We start from the raw sequence: 21,607 nt of genomic DNA on the forward strand, positions 1-21,607 counted from the left end.
ACCCAGAGTTCCTGCTCATTGTTCCTTTAACACCATTTCCTCCGGGAAAAGTTTGGCCTTGGGGACTGTGAACTGGACCAGGATAATTACTGGAAACCCTAAAAACGGGGGCAGGGAACTCAAGTCTGTGGCTGTAAAATACTCCTTTCTTTTTGGCTTGATTGGGCCGCTGGTGCCCTCCCACTCGTTGCTCTGTCATTGGCCCAAACCACCATCAATCTGTCCGTTTCCACATCCCCTCCTCAAGTTTGAAACTTTTTTTCTTTTTTTTCTTTTTCACAAGTGGGAGGAATCTGGTTACAACAAACTCTTGTAACCGATCTCACAGCAGCAGCGACAGCAGGAGCCGAGGGAAGAAAACACTCAATAATTCACACATCAATGCCTGGTACACGAGCAAAAAAAAGGAGCTACTAGGAGAGGAAGTTTGTTTTTTCTGTTTTAAAACAGAATAAACAAAACAGGGAGAACATGCTGTGAAGCGACTGTTCCCTGCGCTGCTGCCAGGATGGAGACCTGAGACCTGGTTTTTTGAATTCAGATTAAACTGATCATCTCGTTGGCCGATCACTGCGGAGAGGAAGAAGGTGAGTGAGTGAGTCCTCCATGTCTCTGCTGTCTCTGCTGTTCACATTAACGCTGGAGAAGCTTTTAATGAAACATCTCATCAGACTTGACCACAACAAACACGTCAGTAACGGTCACAATTTTTTTTAAAGTTTAATAATCATTGAAGGCCCCCGAGTGTGTTTGACCAGTGAAACTAAACTTTAACCAGGTTACTTAAGAGTTCGGGACAACCAGCAAACTAAAATGTGACGTGGGTTAGTTAGTTAATGTGTCTGTTAGTTTAGTTTAGCGGAAGTAACGGTTGTTTTCAACAGTTTATTAGTGAAGACGTGTTTCCTAAAAAAAAAATCTAAAAAAACAACCCAGCATTTTGATGATGAAGCTATCATTGGTAATGAACATGGTTCCTGCTGTTTTAATATTAATAAATATTGTTTTATTAGGTGCTATCATGGTCAACGTTAACGTTGGTCAAGGAATAGAACAGTGGTTCTCAGAAGTGAGTGTCAGTGGGAAACTCCCAAGAATTTTTAGTGAATAGTTTCCAGATTCATTCCTTAAATTTATCTTGATATGTTATTATTACTATTATTGTCATTATAATAATAATCTAAAGACTTTATAGTACAAGTGATTAAAGTGATTTGTATCTCATTCTGAATTGTCACTTCTGATTTTCATTATGTCCTGGTTCCTAGATGAGATACACGGTCACCAGCCACTTTATTAGGTACACAGAACACCCACGGAAGTGACAGCAGTATCATGTGCTGTGGTGTTAGTGTTCAGAGATGATCCTCTGCATGCATTGATTGTAGACAGTGGGTGCTTTAAATTACAGTCTGGCAATTCACCTCTGACCTCTGGCATTGACATTTCCCTCAGACAACTGCTGCTCACTGGATTTCTTTTCCTCTTTTTTCCACACCATTCTCTAGAAAACCCCAGTAGATCAGCAGTTGAAATATGAAATACTCAGACCAGTGTGCCAGTCAACCAGCAACCAGCAACCATGGCACATTCAAAGTCACCCTGAGTCACATTTCTTCTTCTCCATTCTGATGCTCAGTTTTAAACTTCATTTGCACAATTTGCATGAACAGTCATATTAGAATCCACATGCATATTTGCTCGTATGTATGCGATGAGCGTTGTCGTCATCCACCTGCAACAGCAGTGTGGCAAAGCCAAACAACAATAGAGGAGAGTTTACAAGAAAGTCACATGTGGACATGAAAGTCACATGTAAGACTCTGTCAAATCTGGTCTGTATGTAATGAGAAGAGAACATATTTTTAAACAAAGTGGCCGGTAAAGTGACCACATCCTTTTAATTGTGTGTGATCATGTCTTTGTGTTGTGATTGTGGTTGTGGTTTTTGCGTTCACGCACTGCAAACCAAGTTTCCCCCTAGAGTGACAATGAAGCTAAGTAGTTCATTGATAACTTTCTAATTAAATAATGTAAATAAATAAATTGATTCCAAGTGGATACATGAGTTATCCCTGGGTTTAGTTTATTTATTACGTTATAATTATTATTATTATTATTTTAATTATAATGTATGTGAGCTTTGGCTGAGAGAAAAATAAAGATAAAAAATACCACTCTGGTCATTAACAGAACAATTACATTCTCAGGGTTTCCAAATCCACATATATCAGGATTTCCATGTTGGTTTATTAGTAGCTGATATAAAAAAGATTAAGTAGAACATTGTAGACCGTCTCAGCATGTAGTGTAATGTGAAACAAAAGCTTGGAAAGTTGGATAGCCTTTTGAGTGGCACACCCTTTTTCACCAGTAACATGCAGATTTTTATTTTCTTTTGGAGCAAATTTAGTGAATGTAATGTGGTCGTTATTGAAATGATTTTGTGTGTGTGTGTGTGTCCTTTTTCTTTCTTTTAAATCACATTCACTTTTACGAGCATTGGATGACTTTGTAGATCTCCCACAAAACCGTCAGTGGAGACAATTTCTCAAGACTCTTGTGTTGCATGTGTTAAAACCGAACAAAGCCGCCTTTATTTACCGCACAATATCACAAGAAATTGAGGAACTGTGGCAGAAGAAGAAAGAATTAAAGATAAAAATGGATTTGTTCCCGCTTGTGTAAACACTTAGTGAGCCTCCTTGCCGTTCCACTCCGCAAACCAAGACAGAAAAGGGTGAAGACATGTGTTTTGCAAACACTCATATGTTTTGTAACACATTGCTGTGTTTACATTGTAAAGCTTCTCTGTAGAACAAGGCTGTAGTGTGGATGAATAGCTCCACTGTGCAGCCAGAGCTCTGGCAGGTAATAGCACACATTATCATGCTCGGCCTCGACAGACATGTCGGCTGAATTATGGCCTTGGATTGGGACTTGGAGTTGACTCTCTCTGCTTCCCTTAGCTGTGTCAGTGCTGTGATAATTGGTGTGTTTTTCAGCCTACTCTATTTTAGTTGCCATGGCTTTGTTTGTGTCTTTGTTGTGGGTGCCATCAGCTAAGAACCAGTGAGCTGAGGCAAGGCCAAAATGAATATCATGCTGCTGTGTGCATAATCATGTCAGTCAATGTCAATATATTAAGTCTCAGGCTCAATAATTGAGATGTAAAACAGCTGACTGATAGAAAACTCACTAACTAATACTTGATTAACTGTTGTAGTAGTTGGTTTTATAATTGGCTCTTTCATGTTGTCTCCCAGGAAAATGTTCCAGGCATTTCTTTGACTTCAATTCCCCTGACATTTTCTGGGTTAAACTACTGGTTCTCAACCTCTCTGACGTGTGACCTTTAGTAAAAGAAGGAATGTCTTCATTGTGAATGTCCAATCTGATACCCTGAGCTTGTGAGGACCATTTTTCACAATTTGTTGTGTAACGGATTTATATATTTATCACTGATAATAGATTATGTTTTTTTTTAAAAAAAAACCTTTATGGATTTAAGCAAATCTGTGTCAATTACCCAGGGCAGCATGGCAATATAGAGGAAGTTTAATACAGTGCAGTGAGGTACAATTAAAAGTCCATTTGTTTTAGATTTCATCCATGATCTGTTTTAATGAGTATTTGCTTTGCTTCATTAATCATGGCGTTGTGTGTCACAAAGGTTTCATCATTGTTTCAGCACATTATGATTCTGATAAGACCATAAATTAAAATGTAACGACTTGGCAGAATTAAGCAGAGGCAGATTAACTTTAGCTGTGGATATTTCACTCTAAGTCTCTCTGCGTCGTTCCTTTTCATCTTGTTCAAGGACAGAAGAGTGCAGGCTCATTTCCAGACATTGCCCGTGTATTTCAATTATGGACAAAGCTTTAAACTGCAGCGGCAGTGCTTGAGTCGCTGTTCTTGTTGAGGAGAATCCATGGTAACTCATTGACGCGACAAGAGAGGTGTTTGACCCGCGTCTGCTCAGTTGCAAAGTTCAGCCTAGCAGGCAAGTGGCCTTCAGTTTCCCTGGAAACCCAAAACACTCAGAGCATGTGGCCTTGTCTGGCAGAGCAAAGCAGCGTGACCTGCAAATATCATGGTATTGTTTGAAATGGAGACACTGAGGGTTGGTGTTATATGCCAATAAACTGGGCTCACTTGCGACCCCTCTTGAGTCATCTATTAGTCACAGTCATGTCCTTTCATATTGGTCCCCTTCTGTTTTCACTCAACTCCATCCATGATGTTCTTGCAGCCAAGCACACTAGTGTTTGCCATTCCATTAACATACTGAGTTAACAAATTATGCTCTCTGGGCTTGAGGTGAGGAAAATTAGTTATAATGTGCCCGACTCTTATGGTGGCCTTAATTAAAATGTCATACAGTCCAAGTCATCAGTCATGGCTCAAGCACCAGTTCGCACCTTGATTATGTCTTGCATTATTTGCAGCACTCTTCAGATCCTAATTATATGGTAAATAATGAGTAATTAAAAACTTGGACATGGCAGTTAAAAGTGAAGTCGGTAGAGTGGTCTGTGGCCTTTTCCATTCTTTTATTGTTTTGTCTCCGTTCTCATTTTTGTGTTATTCAAAATCAGCTCAGTGGTTGCCATAAAAACAACCACTCTCCTCTGAATTTCTGTGCTTGAACAAATGCTAGTGAGCATGGTGTTGGCCCACGGGCAACGCAACAGTTACTGTATTCTCAGCCTTATTATAGATGCATAACTGACTGATGTCTGTAAATTAACATTATCAGCACACAGCCACTGTATCTACTCTATTAGCATAGTCCAACCTTTATCCCCGTCTCATATTTCTGCCTCAACCTGTTGCATTGGAGCAGACTCCTCTTTGCCACAGCTCTATTTTAGTCCAAATTGGCTGGCTGAATTATTTATCCACGATTCTTTATGTGCTGATGTGTTAATTATTAATTGTTCAGCAGGATCTGGCAGCTCTAAGAAAACTGTTAATAAAAGGGAAGGATGGACCATGATGTCTGTGCAAGAGGCACTGATTACCTCCTCTCAGCAGATCTGCACACTGATGATGACTGTGTGGGAAGATGGGAACGTGACACCACATAAGCGTCACACAAAAATCCATTGTATGTAAAAGCTGTAGTATATGCTCTACATCTGTACGTGGTGCAACACAAGGCACTTATGTCAGAGCTAATGAATGTGGTACATAAAGTGACCAGTACAAAGACTGAGACGCCCACCGTATTGTACCATTGTTGACATGCACAACGTTCCCAAGCAGTGGCTCTGTGCTTTGCAGTCAGCGCCTCCTCTGTTATGCACCATCTCAGGAGAAGAAAGAGACAAACACAGCAAAACTTGATGAAAGTTTTAAATTGGAGCGTTCATTTGTCCTTAAATCATGCTGCTGATTCCCTAACAGTGGAGTGGTTCCTGTCGCACAGCTCATTTGAGTCCTCTCTGAACACAAAGCACGGATGCACCTTATATAACAGCCAGGACTGACTATTGTTTCTCAAATCAGAGACAGATCCTATCGTACAGCTGGGCACAAACTGTGGAGGAAGAAGTTTTTCCTCATTCAAGATTTCCCTGATAATATTTATTTTTTTAGAATGGCGTCTGTAATGCATTTGGTCGTGATCAAGAAGCATTTTGTTGACACTACCCACTCTTGTTATTTTGTTTTCCTGGCAACTGTGCAGTGTAGGCATTTTCTTCCCTGTTGCCATTAGAAAAGGTAGGTCAGCACTATGGAAGACACACACTGGCAATTTTTTATTTACATTTTACTTGTGGGAATTCTACTTATAGGCGGCACAGCAAATACAATATGGTCAGAATATGTAGATGCTACACTGGCTTTTCTTTTCTTCTAATGCCTCTAAAGGATGGACCACATGTCCTCATTAGAGTGGCAGGATCTACAGATATTTTCAAGAGGACAGCAGAGACTGCTTGCTCTGGCTTTTAAATTGGATGTCCAAACCAGTTCAGCGTATCTGTAATAAATACGACCTGCATGACTCTTGTCATGGTTGTGTTAGCACCCTTTCAGAAAGCTTGTATTGTGTCAGTTGTATTGTGTTGAAACAATTTTGTTTGTTACAGCGTTATGTCAAAGTCTCAGGGCGCCACCATCTTTGTTGATGTGTATATTAACACGCTGTCAGTACGTTCAACTCGTACAACATGATTATGTAATGCTTGAATAAACCTGGCGTAATAGACCTTTTTCACAGCAGACGTGTCTTGACATGAAATAGTGGGACAAACACAGATTTTACGAGTAACATACAGAGCCAGGCTTGTTATTGTTCAAGTGTAAGGGTAGATCACACTCAATACTTGACGCTGTAGAAGCAGGTTTTCTTTTTCTTTCCTGAAAAATGTGTCTTTTATAACTGCATACATTTCCCATATTTTCTGGCTGGGTTCCAATAAAGTGATTGAGAAATAATCTCACTGTATGCTCATTATAGCATTATCAAAACTTCAAAAATGCTCCTCCAAAACAATGATGGACTTTTAAAATGAGAAAATATTCCAATCAACACGCGCCTGGCAGTGTTTCACAAAACTACTGGTCTCTGAAATTATTACATCAGTAGTCGTTAGTTGGTTGACAGAAAAACAATCCCTTTTAATCATTTTTCTTCTTTTTTGACACTGACCTGGATAATTTGGGGTTTTGGATGGATGGTTGTGACAGAAAAACGGAACAAATACATGTCAGCCCGGGGCTTGGGAAATGTATTTATTTTTTGACCTATTTTGAGCTTTAAAGAAATACTCTATTTCTGGTGTTTTGCATCTGTTGGACAGTTGACAGTAGCAGGAAACAGCAGGAGAGAAGTGACGGGGGGGGTAGGGCAGAAACGGGGGGGAACATATGGTAAAGGTCTTTGATTTGACTCAAACTGGGGACATCTTAGTTGCATGGTTTGAGTCTTCAATATCTGGGTCACCATGATTGACTCTTTAGAAAATGTGAAGGAGAAAATCAAGGTCAGAGAGAGGAGAAAATTAAATTTTTGCGTCTACATATTTGCATTTTATTTTGAGTGCACAGCAGAATACACCGCTGCTCTAAGGGGCCGTACACATCAAAATGAGTTCAGGTTTAGGCCCTCACAGAAATGCGATGTTTTTGAAAACGGGTTCCAGAGTGGGAAAATCTCAAAACGCCACCCTTGTGTTTTCATGTCAGGCAACCAAAACAATGATGTCACAGTCCCACCTCTCTCTCTCTAACTCATTTACTGTCGCTGTCTTCATTGTCATCATCCTTTTCTTCTGTTTGGAGTTTGTTTGGTCGGTTTGCTTTATAATAACTTGTATTTCCTTTCCTTAGTCGCCCTGGTTTGGTTCATTTTGTCTCTGGCATATGTACTACAGTGCTTAGAGTTGTTTTTGGCGTTTCATGTGGATAAAGACATTTCGTGAAACAATGCTGTGTTCACAGAAAACTTTGACTTCAAGACAAAGAAAAACATTGTTTAGGGGAAGTCCTGTTTCTGTGTGAAAAAGGGCTTAGTAATTGGTTTTGTTTCTACAGCAGTGGATATTTTCTCTGCTGTCTCTATCAGGGTCACAGTGCCCCACTGCATGTGACCAGTGATCCCTGAAGAGCATAACCGTCGTGACACTTTCTGCTGCCATCAACCAATCACTTAAAGGATGAAGTGTCATGGAAAGTTCTGCAATGTCTGCCAAAGCTTTTTTTAGCGACCCATGGTGTCCAAACTCATGATGAAACACGTCTGTTACTGGTTTTCTCTTTGTGCTGTCTGTTATCAGCATCCAACAAGCCCTTTAGATTGGCAGCAGGTGTTACAGTGGTGATATTTTGGGTGCCGTGGCCTCTCCATCCTCAAAAGATGTGATGCATCATTTAGAGTGGGTAGAAGATACGGGTGTAACCAATTTTTGGTCCTTTCTCACCTGTCACGCCTCAGTTCTAGTTTGATTGACAAGCGAGCAGAATGGATGCAGAGGCTGCGTCTTGGCGCCTTTTGCAAAACCACTGTCAAGCTCATTTTATGTTGTATTTGGCCTTAATATGAGCAGACAAAAAGGCAAATTTTATGAAGTGGCATGTGTTGACTGTCTGTGCTGAGTGCAAACTCTGCTTCAAGGCTTTTTGAAAGTGGTGTGCCAGAAATAGAAATGAATAAAAGAAATACAAATACTGCAACTGGTACATTAGTTTGACCTACACTGACCTGAAACAACTGATTTGTCAGTTAAAATCAATCAATACAGTCGTTTAAAAAAACAAACAACTAAGCTGTTGATTGACATAATTTGGCTAATGTATGGACCACTTTAACTTTGACCACCGCTATAAATAATCAATAATCAAAAGCACAGCTCCATCAGTGTGGCAAATACACATAGCCCTCACTCACGTCCCCTTTACAGAATTTTGCCTGTGCTGAGTGAAGCATTTACGTGATATTAAGTGTTTACAGATTGTATTTGTGTTACGTTTTTATTTTGATATCCATTTTCCATTGATTTTCAACCATACCCATTCTGAGTATTGGATATTTTTAAATAATAATAGAATATAATGTTACATTCAGCAGCTGCCTGGAGTACTGGATTGTTTTTTTGTTTTGTTTTTCTTTAAGTCACTACACACACTACAAACAACAGTTTCTTTATGGATTTAACAAACAGCATATAACAATTTAATTAGTGAGCTTTAGCGATGCTGTTAGTTTGATTGTATTACCTTTTGTTAGAGTTCGACTTGTTGTTTTCCTTTTGTTTTCCAGGCTTGATGTGCTAAGCTGGTTGCAGCTTCATATTTTTATTTAGCTAACCAGTATTTCACAAAAAAAAGCTAATATAGAGAAAAGTCAGAAATAATGGATTATAATTGGGGGTGGGTAAAAATATCGTCCATCCCTGTGCAATACGATAATCGATACGCCAGCTCTAATGTTCATATTTTAATTAACAAATGAAGGCACTCTAAAGTGGCACCTTCACTACTTCATGTCTCCTTGTGGTGGCGCTGCTCAAATGAATGTGGGAAACTTGGGCTCAAGTTACCCGCCTGAAGAAGAGGGCGTAAACAGCAGGATAATGGCATAGTAAGCTACATTAAGAGATGCTTCATCCATGTTCAATACATAGACTTTATGCACTTTGTTCTCTATGTTGTGAATAAATAGAGAAATCCTGCACTTCTAACTTTTCATGGATGTTTTAGTTTCTTCAGTATCGCTATATGATTGTCTTGCAATATATTGATTATCACAGAATCTTTGTATCTAGATATTATTGGTATCATGGACCATATATACATCTTACTGTATCGTGAGGTATCCTGTTATTCTGACACATAATAATAATAGTGGCTGAAGTAAAAATCAACATAATCAACTTGACATATAGGAGTCAACTAGGTCTGTATTATAATAGCACTGCATCAGACTCAAAGGTCTTGACAATGGGAACGTGATGGAAGAAAATGACAGCTAGTAGGAGTTGTCGTCCCACTCATTCTCATTTTGAATGCAGTGGTGAGAAGCTTCCGGCTCGTGTCCTTATAGCAGATTTCAGCTTCACCGCCTCTAAAGTCCAGAGAGGAGAAGCAAAGGAAACCTTTATAATTCAGAGCCTCTCCGGCTTCATCTGACCCCATGTCAAAGATCCTCAAAGGACAAAAGAAAAAATGCTGGTTATGTCTTTGTCAGCCGCTTCTGTCCACCTATTTCTCCCTGACTGTCTGGTGGCCGGACTTGAGAGTGTTGTTTGCACCTGCAGTAGAAATAGAGAATTACCTACACTCCCTCACTGTCATGAGGCATCTCTCTAACACTCTGTCGGGTCCAATTTCATTTCCATGGAGTCATGTTTGCTGAGCTTTTGCATACTTGTCTTTGTGATTGAATCCATCCTGGCTTGTTTTGAGTGAACTGATGTGTTTGGAGCTTGTGTGCTGTAATTATGCCGAGGAGCTGCTGGCTTCTGCCGCCTGTCTTTGTTTTCCATTACATTTTCAGCTGCACAGCAAGACGGGCCCATTAGTAATGTGGATACATGCGTGTGCGGCTGTTAGTGCTGTGATGATTGTGGGTTGGGTATTTTGCAGCCGTACTCGGCAGCGTGAGCTGCTATCATGTCTTTCTCTGCCTTAAATCCATTAAGACACCGCTCCTCTATATACGGAGATGCTGTGTTGGGGTCGGTCAGGCTGTTCCTGGCAGCCAGACCTCACAGGCCATTTCGATTTAGCACTATCCACTCTTAAACTGCAAAGTCACCAAAAAAAAAGGATTGCACAATCAAAAAACTTGTCGTCTTGTCACTCTGAGCACTTGTCCCTTAAATGAACTTTTCTTTCTTTTCCTAGTTTCCTTTTGTTGAGAACATGGAGGTTGGTAGCAATGGCTTCAGTAAGGATCTCTCTCCTCAGAAAGATAAAGGAGTCCCATGATTCTTCGTCTGCAAATAAAATGTCAAATGAGTATTTGTTTTTCAGGGTAATCACTCCTCCCTTTCTCTTTTACCTTCCTTTCCTGCCTCTTTTCTTTGTTATTTATTTATTTTTTAAATTGACAGCTATGATGGTTCTGGTCTCCAGCGAGAGTGGAATTTAATGAGCACAAAGAAATTGCTCTCAAATTTCAAAAAGAAGTGGCTTTTCCTAATGCGCCCATTATCCACTTTTCCAAAGTCTTGTGTGTTCATCAACAGAGGTGTGGAGAGGAGGTAGTGTTGCAGTGTTGCTACAAGCCTTTCTCCTTTCAAGGACTATTGTGGTTGGAAGCTGACAAGAGAAACTACTTGACAGATTAATTGATTATGGAAATAATCATTAGTTGTAGCCCTACATTTTTAGAGATGGGACGATACCACTTTTTTGTGTCCAATATCGATATCACAAACTAGAGATACAGTCATTTTAGACGAGTTATGAACTATGAAGCTGTAAACAACACACTTGCTGAGTCACTGCAAAGACATAGTTCTCCAACTGTGTAACAAATAAGAAGAAATAAACAGCCCAAACATGACTCAGCTAAAATGCTTTTGCTGATTTTTATTTACATTATTACAGTCTGTGCACAGTGAAGCACGTGATGTATAGGATTTTTGGAATGTCAGATTTTACATGTATATGACCGGTACCGATTCCCACCCCTACTACATTTCATGCACATTGCATCTTGGCACAGCTTTCTGTAAGTGCCATTGTCAAGTTTAAAGGAATATTCATGGTGAAGGGGGATCTGCTAGACGATCCTTCAGCAATACAGCAAGAGGCCCAATGAAACATCCAGCTACTGCAACAGGAGAGGCAGATTCAGCATCAAACAGTGTATAAATGACCCCCTCATTTAGCCCCTACATTTCTCTGATGTTGCATGATTGATATCTAACACACACACACACATACACCTGCCCGTTTTCTCCTCTGTGTCTGTGGCTCTGTCTTTGCTCTTGTGTCTCCTCCCTGGGAAGCATCCTGCTGACACTCTCTCTAAGGAGTCTTATTGATATTCTTGGAGAGGCATTGGAGAGAGAGAGAGCGAGAGAGAGAGGGGAATGAAAGTCACACATTGAAGCGGCAGCAGACACACTGCCTTCTAGTACCAACAACTGTAAAAATCACAAGTCACCCAGCAGGAATATGTCACTGCTCATTTTGTCTGCAGCACTAATCGCATTTCTCCTGCTTTGGATGTTTTTTTTTTTTTTATTACTCTCCAGCATGTGGACGGGCAATTTGCCAGTCACACAGATTCTCTGTTAAGCGTCAAGGTTACTTTCATGTGTAATAATATTGCATTAAGATTAATCCCTTTATTGTGATGTGAATGGGACATTTTGTTTAAATATCATTATGTTGTTTTCACTGTGGCAGACATTTGGCATGTGAGGAATATATTAAGAAAATAAGGTCTGATTGTTGAGCTTGTTTGTATGTTTCTTTCCTGAGCTGAATAAGTGTTTTTCATGTTTGCACCAGTGGGGAACCTTCAGGGCCTTGTACGCTTTCAGAGAAGGCCCAACATTAATTCTGGACCAAAAAATATGAGTATTAAATAATATATATGTACACTCCTGATCAAAATTTTAAGAGCAGTTGAAAAATTGCAAGAATTTACATTTTGCACTGTTGGATCTTAAGAAGGTTCTAACTAGTGCTTCAAAATGTAAAAAGAAGACATGGGAGTGAGACAAAAAAAAAATTTGAGTACGCAATTTATTGCAAACAACCATTAAACTGAAATAGGCTGTTCATTAGCTGATCAAAAATTTAAGACCACGGCCTTTAAAAGCCTAAATCTTCGCAAAAATGTGGATCTTTGAACGCGGTCGGATTGTTGAGCTGCATCAGCAAGGCCTCTCGCAGCGTGCCATTGCTGCTGATGTTGGACGCAGTAAGACAGTCATTTTAAACTTCTTAAAAGATCCTGAGGGTGATGATGGCCACACAGGCGATGGCCTTCAGTCATGAGGGATGCCCCCTGCAACATCCCACCTGAGCCACGACAAAATAAAAAAAAATAAAAAATGTTGGTGAGAAAATAAACAGAGGCACTTTAGAATCTTGGGGAGTAATGATCGACACCTTGCCCCGACTCCCCGATGACCTATGACTTTGCACAATGCCGTGTGAATGATGATTGGTTGGGTTCATACCTGTAGTGTCGTCAGTCCCCCAAACAAGACACGGCAAGAACCCGTATCACTGGGATTGATAATCTGACACGGTGACTCTACTTCAAAGAAGCTTGGAGGCATTATGTTGTATTGGAAGTGAGTCGTTAAAACGCATGGAGACGGACTCTCCTCCAGATTCAGTTGGCAGGCTCGGTGCTCCTCCAACCAGGGAACATGGTCCCAGTTATGAAGTGACTCCACGGACTTCACATCTGTTGCACCTGCAGCCATGGCTTGCAGAAGAGTGTGGGCATGAGCACGTACGGTATTCAGAAAAGATCTATGGAAAACCTGCATACACTCACCGGACTTCGGATATGTCGCAATAACAACATCATCTGGGCGGAAAGTGAATCCCTCGAAGTATGTGAGGCTCTGTGGTGAATGCAGCTGGGAGATACATTCCTTTGTAGACCATGTGTAACTCAGCTTCAGTCATGTTGTCTTTCAGAGGAGACTGCAGCCATCAGCATTCCTCCCCGGCAGGTTTTGTTGTAATGGAGCTCCACCTCCTTCAACATAACACAAGGAGAGCTGCATCAATAATGAACCTTTACACCACAGGTTTGGTTTGGGTAGGAGGTCACCTGTGGAACGGACAGTAAAAACACCGTCCGAACAACCGTATCAGATCATGATGCGTCAATCAAATCCTACGTGCGAACCCCTCAATAATCGCATATGCCCAGAAAACTACGCCAGAGCTTAAGCTAGCCTGCTTAAAATTCAACGAGACAGTTGCAGCAACATGCCAACACAAGAAAAGGTGCCAACAACAGGTGTTGAAAACACAAAAAAAACGAAAGACGGGTTTCGGGAAAAGCTGCCAAGAAAAAGGCTGATGCAGAGTGACCCAAGACCAGAGTGAACATCAGTGATGCGTTCCAACGGTGGCGACACCTGAAAGCCCAGAAAGGGCTGCAAAGTGACACCATGGTCTTTGGAATCTTTTCAGAGTATCTGTTGTTTTTTGGCATCACATTAGTGTTACCTAAAAAGTACCAAACGTTACCGATGCCACGCAGTGCTCGTGGATTCGTGTGGAGCCAAAGCTCATCGTGAACAAGCATTGCGTGTGAAGGTCCAACTCTAGTGTTCACGGTTCGCCACTGGTTTTCACACATTCCCTGTAATTCTCACAATATGCCTGGGTGTCATTTTTCATCCTACGAGTATGCAGTCAGTGTTTCCCAGAGCTTTATTCTCTCTGAGATCTCATGTTGCGCATGAAACCATGATGATGAGGTCTGGCTGCCTGTGCGTCGAGATAAAACATGTAATGGTGGTTTTGATGACCCAACAATGCAGCAGGATTTCTCTCAGTGCTGTCTCTGCCGACACTGGTCAGTCTGACTGTGACAGTTGTCGCTGCGTTACAGTTGAAGATAAACACACACGAAGATGTCTGCACAGAATTCTATCGGTAGGCTAGAGAACTACACTGGTGAAAGTCTTTTTGTTCCTAGTTAAATGTGGGCTGTAATGGAATAAGAAGCTATAGTGTGATATAACTTCATTCAATATCAAATAACAAAGGCTCAATTATATATTGATTTAATGTTTATGTGCTGTGCAAACACACCTTGAGTCACAGCACATAATAGCTTTCATTGTTCTGCCTCAAAATTGTTCAACCCATTAACCCATGGTAACATTTTATTATGATAACCCAGCCCTATTCCAAGTTAATGTAATTAATCAACTGGCAACCCAAATATCTAATTGTTTTCTATGACAGTATTTCTCAATCCTGGTCCTCGGCACACCTGATTCAAGTGATCAGCTCGTCACCAAGCACTGCAGAAGCCTGATAACGAGCCATTTATTTGAATCAGGTGTGTTGGAGCAGGACCAGGGTTGAAAAACACCATCCATAAGAAAAACAACTGCGTTTTTTTAACCCCCTTTCTTCTAACAAATGAGACAACTTCTCAGATAGTAAGGTTATATACCTTAGACATGAGCAGTCTTAAGAGAACTTTGACCACTTTGGGAAAATGAGTGTGTAAATGAAAAACGGCAAAGAGGCAAACATTGGTGCATGCACTCATTGTTAAATGTTAAATACATGCGAGTGTTAAGGCCTTCCGCTCTTTGTCAGTTGAACTTCTCTCCCGCTTCCTGTGTTTTTGTTTTTTTCTCCAGTGGAATATTCTGTAAGTGTTGCTGCGTGTCTGTGTGTGTGTGTGTGTGTGTGTGCTGACCTTACAGTATCATTTTACATGACGAGCTGGTGAGGAATTAAGACCAAACTTTGAGCTGAAGAAGACTGTGAACGGGTAGTTTTCAAGAAATAAATAAATAATTGCTAGTTGATTCTGAATGAATTAATACTTTGATATTTAGTTTGTTCAATGCAATTATCGACGCTAATAAATTTGCAGACATGCGATCAGCTCAGAGCGATAATACCAAGTGTGACTAAAGGTATCCATGTTCATTGCTTTTGCTTAGCAGTAAAGCACTCAAATGAACATAAACTATTCATACGTGGCTTTGCAGGAATTAAGCCAAATCATCATGAATATCTTGAGCAAATTTCAGTGTGTGCAAATATCGTTGCTTTTTGTTGCTCGCTCCCCTCTACTCTAAGGTTATCCTCAGAAATGTGAAGGTGAGGGTAAGTGCACAGTGAAATATATTAGTTTTATTTTTCAACAGAAAGTAGAAACCTGAAGAAGTGACCTGCAGAGTGCATTGAGATGCAGCTGATGACACACACAGTGAGTCACTGCTTTGTCACACAAACACCAATAAACACAAACACGCAGTCACAACCAGCATCATGTATAAATCGAGCTGCATTCATGCAGTGAATAAGTTGACACTGTCTACTTACACACACACACATACACCTTGTTCTCAGAATATAAAAATTCCAGATTTCATTGTCGGCCCTGTGGTCATGCTGTGCCTGACTTCACACCTACACGTGTAATGATATATTCTTCACCATCTACTTTTAGAGCCAGAGACTTGGTGGGACTAATTTGACAGCCGCCACGGCTCATTATCTGATAGAGGAGACAGCTCTTGGCCCTGCAGTTTAAACAGTATTAGGGTAGATGTTGTTTGTAATAATCTTACACATTGTCAGCTGTCTGGTTGATATGAGCCTGAGAAAGATTAAGCAGACATCTAAGGAAAAGTCCCTCTCCTTTCATTCCTAGTGTTATGGCTTCTGCATTGACATTTTGCTGTCTGCTTTAAATGTTACTAACTACAGACTGTTTACCACTCTTTCCCATTTCCGTGTCTTGTCTTGACCTAGACTTTGACCATGGACTCCTTTAGCACAAAGAACTTAGCCCTGCAGGCGCAGAAGAAGCTGATGAGCAAGATGGCCACCAAAAGCATGGCCAACCTCTTCATCGACGACACCAGCAGCGAATTACTGGACGAGCTGTACCGCGTCACTAAGGAATACACCCGAAACCGCAAAGAGTCGCAGAAGATCATCAAGAACTTGATCAAGGTTGTGGTGAAGCTGGGAGTGCTCTACAGAAACAACCAGTTCAACAGTGAGGAGCTGCTCCTGGTGGAGAACTTCAGGTAACTTCCCACTATGACCACAGAAAATAACCCACCACTATAATTCTCAGTCTCTACGGCAGATGAAAACATGAAATAAAGATTCATTTCATTTTAAGTTCTTAAAACTATGACACATTTCTGTGTCACGATTTCCTTGATTGTTTCAAGTGACGCTCTGACCACTGTTTCTTGCACTCCTGTGTTTCTCTACGCAAGTAAATTCAAACTCTCTTCCTCCTCTGTTCTATCATCTAGTTCTGGGGTCTGCAACCTGCGGTTCTGGAGCCACATGTGGCTCTTCAGCCTATCTAAAGGGAAATTTTCTAAAAACAATGGAAGGACAAGGTCTACATAATTCTGCGTTATATTTCAAAGTAGATTTTTCTCAACTTTATAGGAGGCTGTGTGTAAACAGCAATTAAAATGTCAATAAACTATTGTTATTTTTCATATATGTGCAGTGTGTCAAACAGGTTTTGTGGCTCCAGATTAATTTTATTTGGGTGGAGAGGGAACAAAAATGTCCTTTTATACTAAAGGTTGCAGACCCCTGGTCTCATCAAATCCATCAATTATCAAAAGGACAAACAAACAATGTAAACAAGGACGAGGTCTATGGAGACAACTGAAACCTTTTGACCAAAGCGTACGTTGACTTTAATCAAACACTCAAAGAAGACAGACAAGCATATATTCTGACATGTTTTCTTAATATAAAACTCTCTATAATTAAATGTTTAACTGTGTTTCCAAAATGTACAATCATTAAGAAACAAAGGATTGAGGTCTAACTTCATCTACATGGAGGCCTGCAGTTGAAGTGCAACTGTCGATTGACTTTTACATCAGTTTGTGCTTTCAGTTTCCACTGAAACAACAAAACTCAGCTCGATGCTTATATTAGCATGAAGATGCATCGCTGTGGAAGACAATACTATAACTGATCTATGTGGGTTGGCAAAATCACAAGGCAGCAGTTTCTATTTTTACTTGCTGCTGCTGCTCCAGTCAGAATTAAAACCTGACGGCCCCTCCTCTCTCTGTCTCTTGTCGCCTCACAGGAAGAAAGTCCACACTTTAGCCATGACGGCGGTCAGTTTCCACCAGATCGAGTTCACTTTTGACCGCCGCGTCATGAGCGCCATTTTGAACGAGTGCCGCGAACTGCTGCACCAGGCCATCAGACGCCACCTGACGGCCAAGAGCCACTCGAGAGTCAACCATGTCTTCAATCATTTTGCCGACTGTGACTTCCTGGCCGCTCTCTACGGGCCGTCGGAGGTTTATCGTGCTCACCTGCAGAGAATCTGTAACGGGGTCAACAAGATGCTCGATGATGGGAACCTCTGACCTCGGTTTGCCTCATCATCAGGCACCTTTACCTCGAGTCACCCCTCATGTATTTCGTAGGATTTCAATCATGAACGTTTTTATTTTATTTTTTTTTTCCCTTTGTTGGTTTGTGTTTGTGTGTGCCGTTCAGATATTACTGTAACACTGAATTTTTTTTGGCTAGTTAGTCCAAAGTCTGTGTCTTCACCAGCCTGACTTTCTGTTATTTCACAGCTAACAAAACCCAGCATTTACTCTGTTTTCTTTTTCAAAATGAATGTAAAACATCATGCTCTTCAGTTTATTCCGCTGTAGGAACCTTGACAATTGTGCCTTGAAAAAGCTCATCAGTTTCATTCCGAGGGTGCTGTCCTGGCTCTTCTACCTAATCAAAAAGACATGAATGCAGGCACAGGCCTCTAGCTTACGCTCTGTTGGGTGCCTTTTTAATGGGCGACAATGTTTCCGGGTGCATCAGCAGAGGAAAGAAAGTGAATTTTCATCTTCTCCAAATACCTAAGGAAATAAAGTGTTTTGTTTTTTTTGTTTTTGTTTTTTCTCAAAGTAATATTGCACTCACTCGTGAACAAGCGCTGTAATGTACTTTCCTACAAAAGTGTGACTATGTGAAGCATGGCAGTTAAATCCTGCTTAGGCTAGTGTTTTGAAGCTCTCGCCATCATGCACTGAACTCAACTTTGTAGAGAGGCAAGGCCGTTGTTTAGAAGGCACCTATAAACCCAGTTTCCCCTCGTTACGGTTTGGTTTATAGCTGCCAAAACAAAGTTCACAAACAAAGACGTATTTAGGTCGAGAAGACCATAAACATGAAGGAATTTGTGCTGTGTGTCTTCGATTGTCCCTGCACTGACCGGTATGTCTCGCTGAGTCCACGTTCAGACGCTCCTCGACTGCTCTTCACAACCTCAAATTTGTGTCGATTAAAAAGTACCATCTCCACAGTGAGGGAGCAGCACACTGATGCACCAGGTGCAAAGGTTGCTCTGGCATTTTATCAGACGGGGACTAAAGCACTATAATGGTAGATGTTGGAGCCTGAGGTCAGCTGGGTTTCACATCTGTGCTTTTATTTTTTTCCCTTGCCTCAGGTTCACCCTAAAAGCACTAAACTCTGGTTTGAAATCTGACGGATATGAAGTACAAATACTCCCCATGAGCAGTCGGATGAAAGAATGGACAAAAAGGCAGCTTGGTTTCTATGAGAGAGGCCAGACAGTGTGCAGTTATTAGAGCAGAGACAAACACAGCACCTGATTGTACTCTCCCTCTGCAATTATAGCGCTCTACTCTGTGGCTATATAATGGCCTGTAGTGCCTGCCTCTGTCGGTTAGTCACTCCATTTCACCACACAGCAGCCTCATGTAAAGTGATGGAGATAACCATCTCTGTTTGTGCGACATACGTCCTTTTAATGGAGTGAAAAGATTTGGGATTTCTTCCTTATAAAGACTCGTATGAATAGTCACTTTTAATGCTCTCCAACCTCACATAATGGCTCTCTTCTTGTCTTATTTTTGTGTCTTTGCCTTTGTATCATTGAGCCTGTGTGGGAGAGTGTTTTGTGCCGCGGCCTCATTTTGTATTCCGTGTGTGTGTTTGTGCGAGTGTATCCGTGTGCATACCTGTGAGAGAATTGGAAATTGAGCCGTGTAATAAGCACTGTGCTTTTCCAGATAGGATTGCTGAAACTTCAGCTTCTTCCACAGCAACTCTGCCAAAGAAAATATGACTGATGTTACTCAAAATGTAGTTGTATTATCCCAGAGAACGCTTCAGAAAACAGAATGCACTTGATTCTTATAGCCCTGCTAATCCTGATCAATGAAGACAAATGTGATTGAAAATTGTGAAATTGTGCTTTCAGCCTTTTTTTGTTTGTTGTTAAATTCATCTTTTCATTTTCTTAGCAGACATTATCGAGTATGTGACTCTGACTGCACCATTTTTTGAGGGCTTTGAGCTAAATCCTTTTCCTTAAGTCCCTGTAAACAGTTGACTTTAATTGTCTTTGGATGCCATTTTCTTGAATCCCTCCACATCTCAGGGTTGGTTTAATTCTCCCCCATTTAAAATCCATGACAATTGAAAGATTAGGGAACTCCGGCAACAGCCTCACTTATTTTACTTTTCTCCAAATGAAGCAAACTTTTCACGTTGCATTTTTACTATTGTGAAGTTTTTACTTTCACTTATGTACATATGATTGTTTTGTGTCTCTGTATTGTATCCATTCACAGCAAATATAATACAATTTACTTTTTTAAAACAATAGATTTCTAGTCATCTTTTCTTTCCTCTCTTGATTGAGCACTGTGTGTATTTCCTGATTATATGTTGAATGATGGAATTTTCTTGCCAGATCAAAAGGGTAATCTGACTATGGCTGACCTGGATTAACTTGGCCAAATCCTATCCTCTCTCTCTCTCTCTCCCTCTCTCTCTCGCGTTCTCCCGGCATTGTTCAGTCACCATGAAAGCAAACACAAACCCATCCAACGGACAAACAATTGTGGGTCATTTCTTTCCACAAGCCCATGCAGCGGTCAAAGGTAAAACAGGAAATGAGTGAGACAGACATGCTTCTTGCTTCTTCTTTTTTTTTTTTGGAAACGTAATCATTCAGCTTGGCTGCAATTCAATTCCAAGTGAGGAATATTCGGTGTGTGAATTCACTTTAGTCTTTGACTTTGGAGTGGTAATTTGGCTTGTAGCATGCCTGCACATCTTATGTGCAGCATATTTGAAAGGCTACTGCGGTACCAAGTGTCCAATTATCCTCTAATGGTCATTATTTCAACATGTATTATTTGGGGAATACATCCTTATGAGTTATGGCTTGGTACAGTTCAGCTCAGTGGAAGCTTGTGTTGTCTTTGCCCACTTCCTCTTCATCTCATTGCATGGTGAAGTCAAATACAATTAAAACATCAGCTTGTGCCTGTTTTCTCTTTTAGGGCAATTGTGAAATATTTAAGGGGGTAGAGTTGAATTTCATTATTTTTGATCACTTTCCCCTCCATGTTGCTCTCAAACACATAAAGAAAATTAAAACTGCATAAATGACTGTCACGACTTCATTATCAGTGGATGTGACTGAGGGCTCTAATACATTTTTGTGAAGCTAGCTTTCACCGGGGCATAATTATCATTTCTACATAATGAAGTGACAACAGAGGAGCTGTCCTGCATCCTAAGAAGCTGAAGAGATGAAGCCTTGAGAGAGGACACGCGCCACTCTTTCAACTCATGCTCAAGCCCAAATTACTTCACATTATTTGGAGTGCGGGCTTTTAACCTGCACTAAACAAGGTTGAGCAGAATTGTTGCACCATGCCTCTCCGTAGGATCAAATATGACAAAAGGATGAGTGTCATGTTTGGCAGCGTGCACATACAACCCTGCAACTAAAGGACAAACTGAGCCTGATTTTCACAGTCTGTCACTGCAAGGATACAGGCAGTTAGTTTTGGCATAGTAGTGCAAAGTCTGGCTGTCTGTCAACACAGTCAGGCACAAACACCCTAATGTTTGAGTTCTGGGTGGTGCAACAAAACAAACCACCGAGCATTGTGTTCAAACAGCAGGCAATTCTCTCCTTCCATACAACAGTCATAAGTGGCAGATGGATGCTAGTGATATAAATGCTTTTTAGGCCTAATGAGTGACTACAGGTTTTTCAACTTACTTCCCAAGGAGAAGAGATAAAATCTCGGAAGAATAAATTCCAGAAACACTTGTAGCATATCAAATAAGTTCATTGATATCCAGACTGGATGTCGGCGTCCAGGAGAGGACATGTCATCTCCGTCCTCTACTAAAGTCGTTCTCTGCAGACTGTGTCGGAACCCACAGCTGCGTCACGGGAGATTTTTTGTGATCGCCAAATCAATTTAGAAATTTGAATTAAATAGTATAAATGAGCCCTTTATCAGTTCTGCAGGGGGAAATTCCTTCTCTGCATTTAGCCCATCCTCTACTAGAAAAACTTCCTGCCCGAGGAGCAATGGGGGTTTGGGTACCTTGCTCAGGGGTATCCCAGCCC

At 40.9% G+C, this 21,607-nt stretch overlaps 1 protein-coding gene across 3 annotated transcripts; it reads left to right on the forward strand.

Moving 5' to 3' along the window:
- The first annotated feature begins 267 nt into the window (after positions 1 to 267).
- Positions 268 to 18,084, forward strand: tnfaip8l1 (tumor necrosis factor, alpha-induced protein 8-like 1). 3 transcript variants are annotated; one of them, XM_044044071.1, is made up of 4 exons: positions 268 to 587; positions 15,339 to 15,400; positions 15,949 to 16,229; positions 17,273 to 18,084. In XM_044044071.1, the coding sequence occupies exons 2-4, from the start codon at positions 15,380 to 15,382 to the stop codon at positions 17,559 to 17,561; spliced, it is 591 nt and encodes a 196-aa protein (XP_043900006.1). In that variant the 5' UTR covers positions 268 to 587; positions 15,339 to 15,379; the 3' UTR covers positions 17,562 to 18,084. The 3 variants fall into 3 exon arrangements, with proteins under 3 accessions (XP_043900006.1, XP_043900008.1, XP_043900007.1); XM_044044073.1 differs by lacking the exon at positions 15,339 to 15,400 and having other exon boundaries at positions 269 to 587; XM_044044072.1 differs by lacking the exon at positions 268 to 587 and having other exon boundaries at positions 13,310 to 15,400.
- Positions 18,085 to 21,607: the final 3,523 nt, after the last annotated feature.

The sequence above is a fragment of the Solea senegalensis genome, linkage group LG14 (assembly GCF_019176455.1).
Source record: "Solea senegalensis isolate Sse05_10M linkage group LG14, IFAPA_SoseM_1, whole genome shotgun sequence".
Taxonomy (NCBI): domain Eukaryota; kingdom Metazoa; phylum Chordata; class Actinopteri; order Pleuronectiformes; family Soleidae; genus Solea; species Solea senegalensis.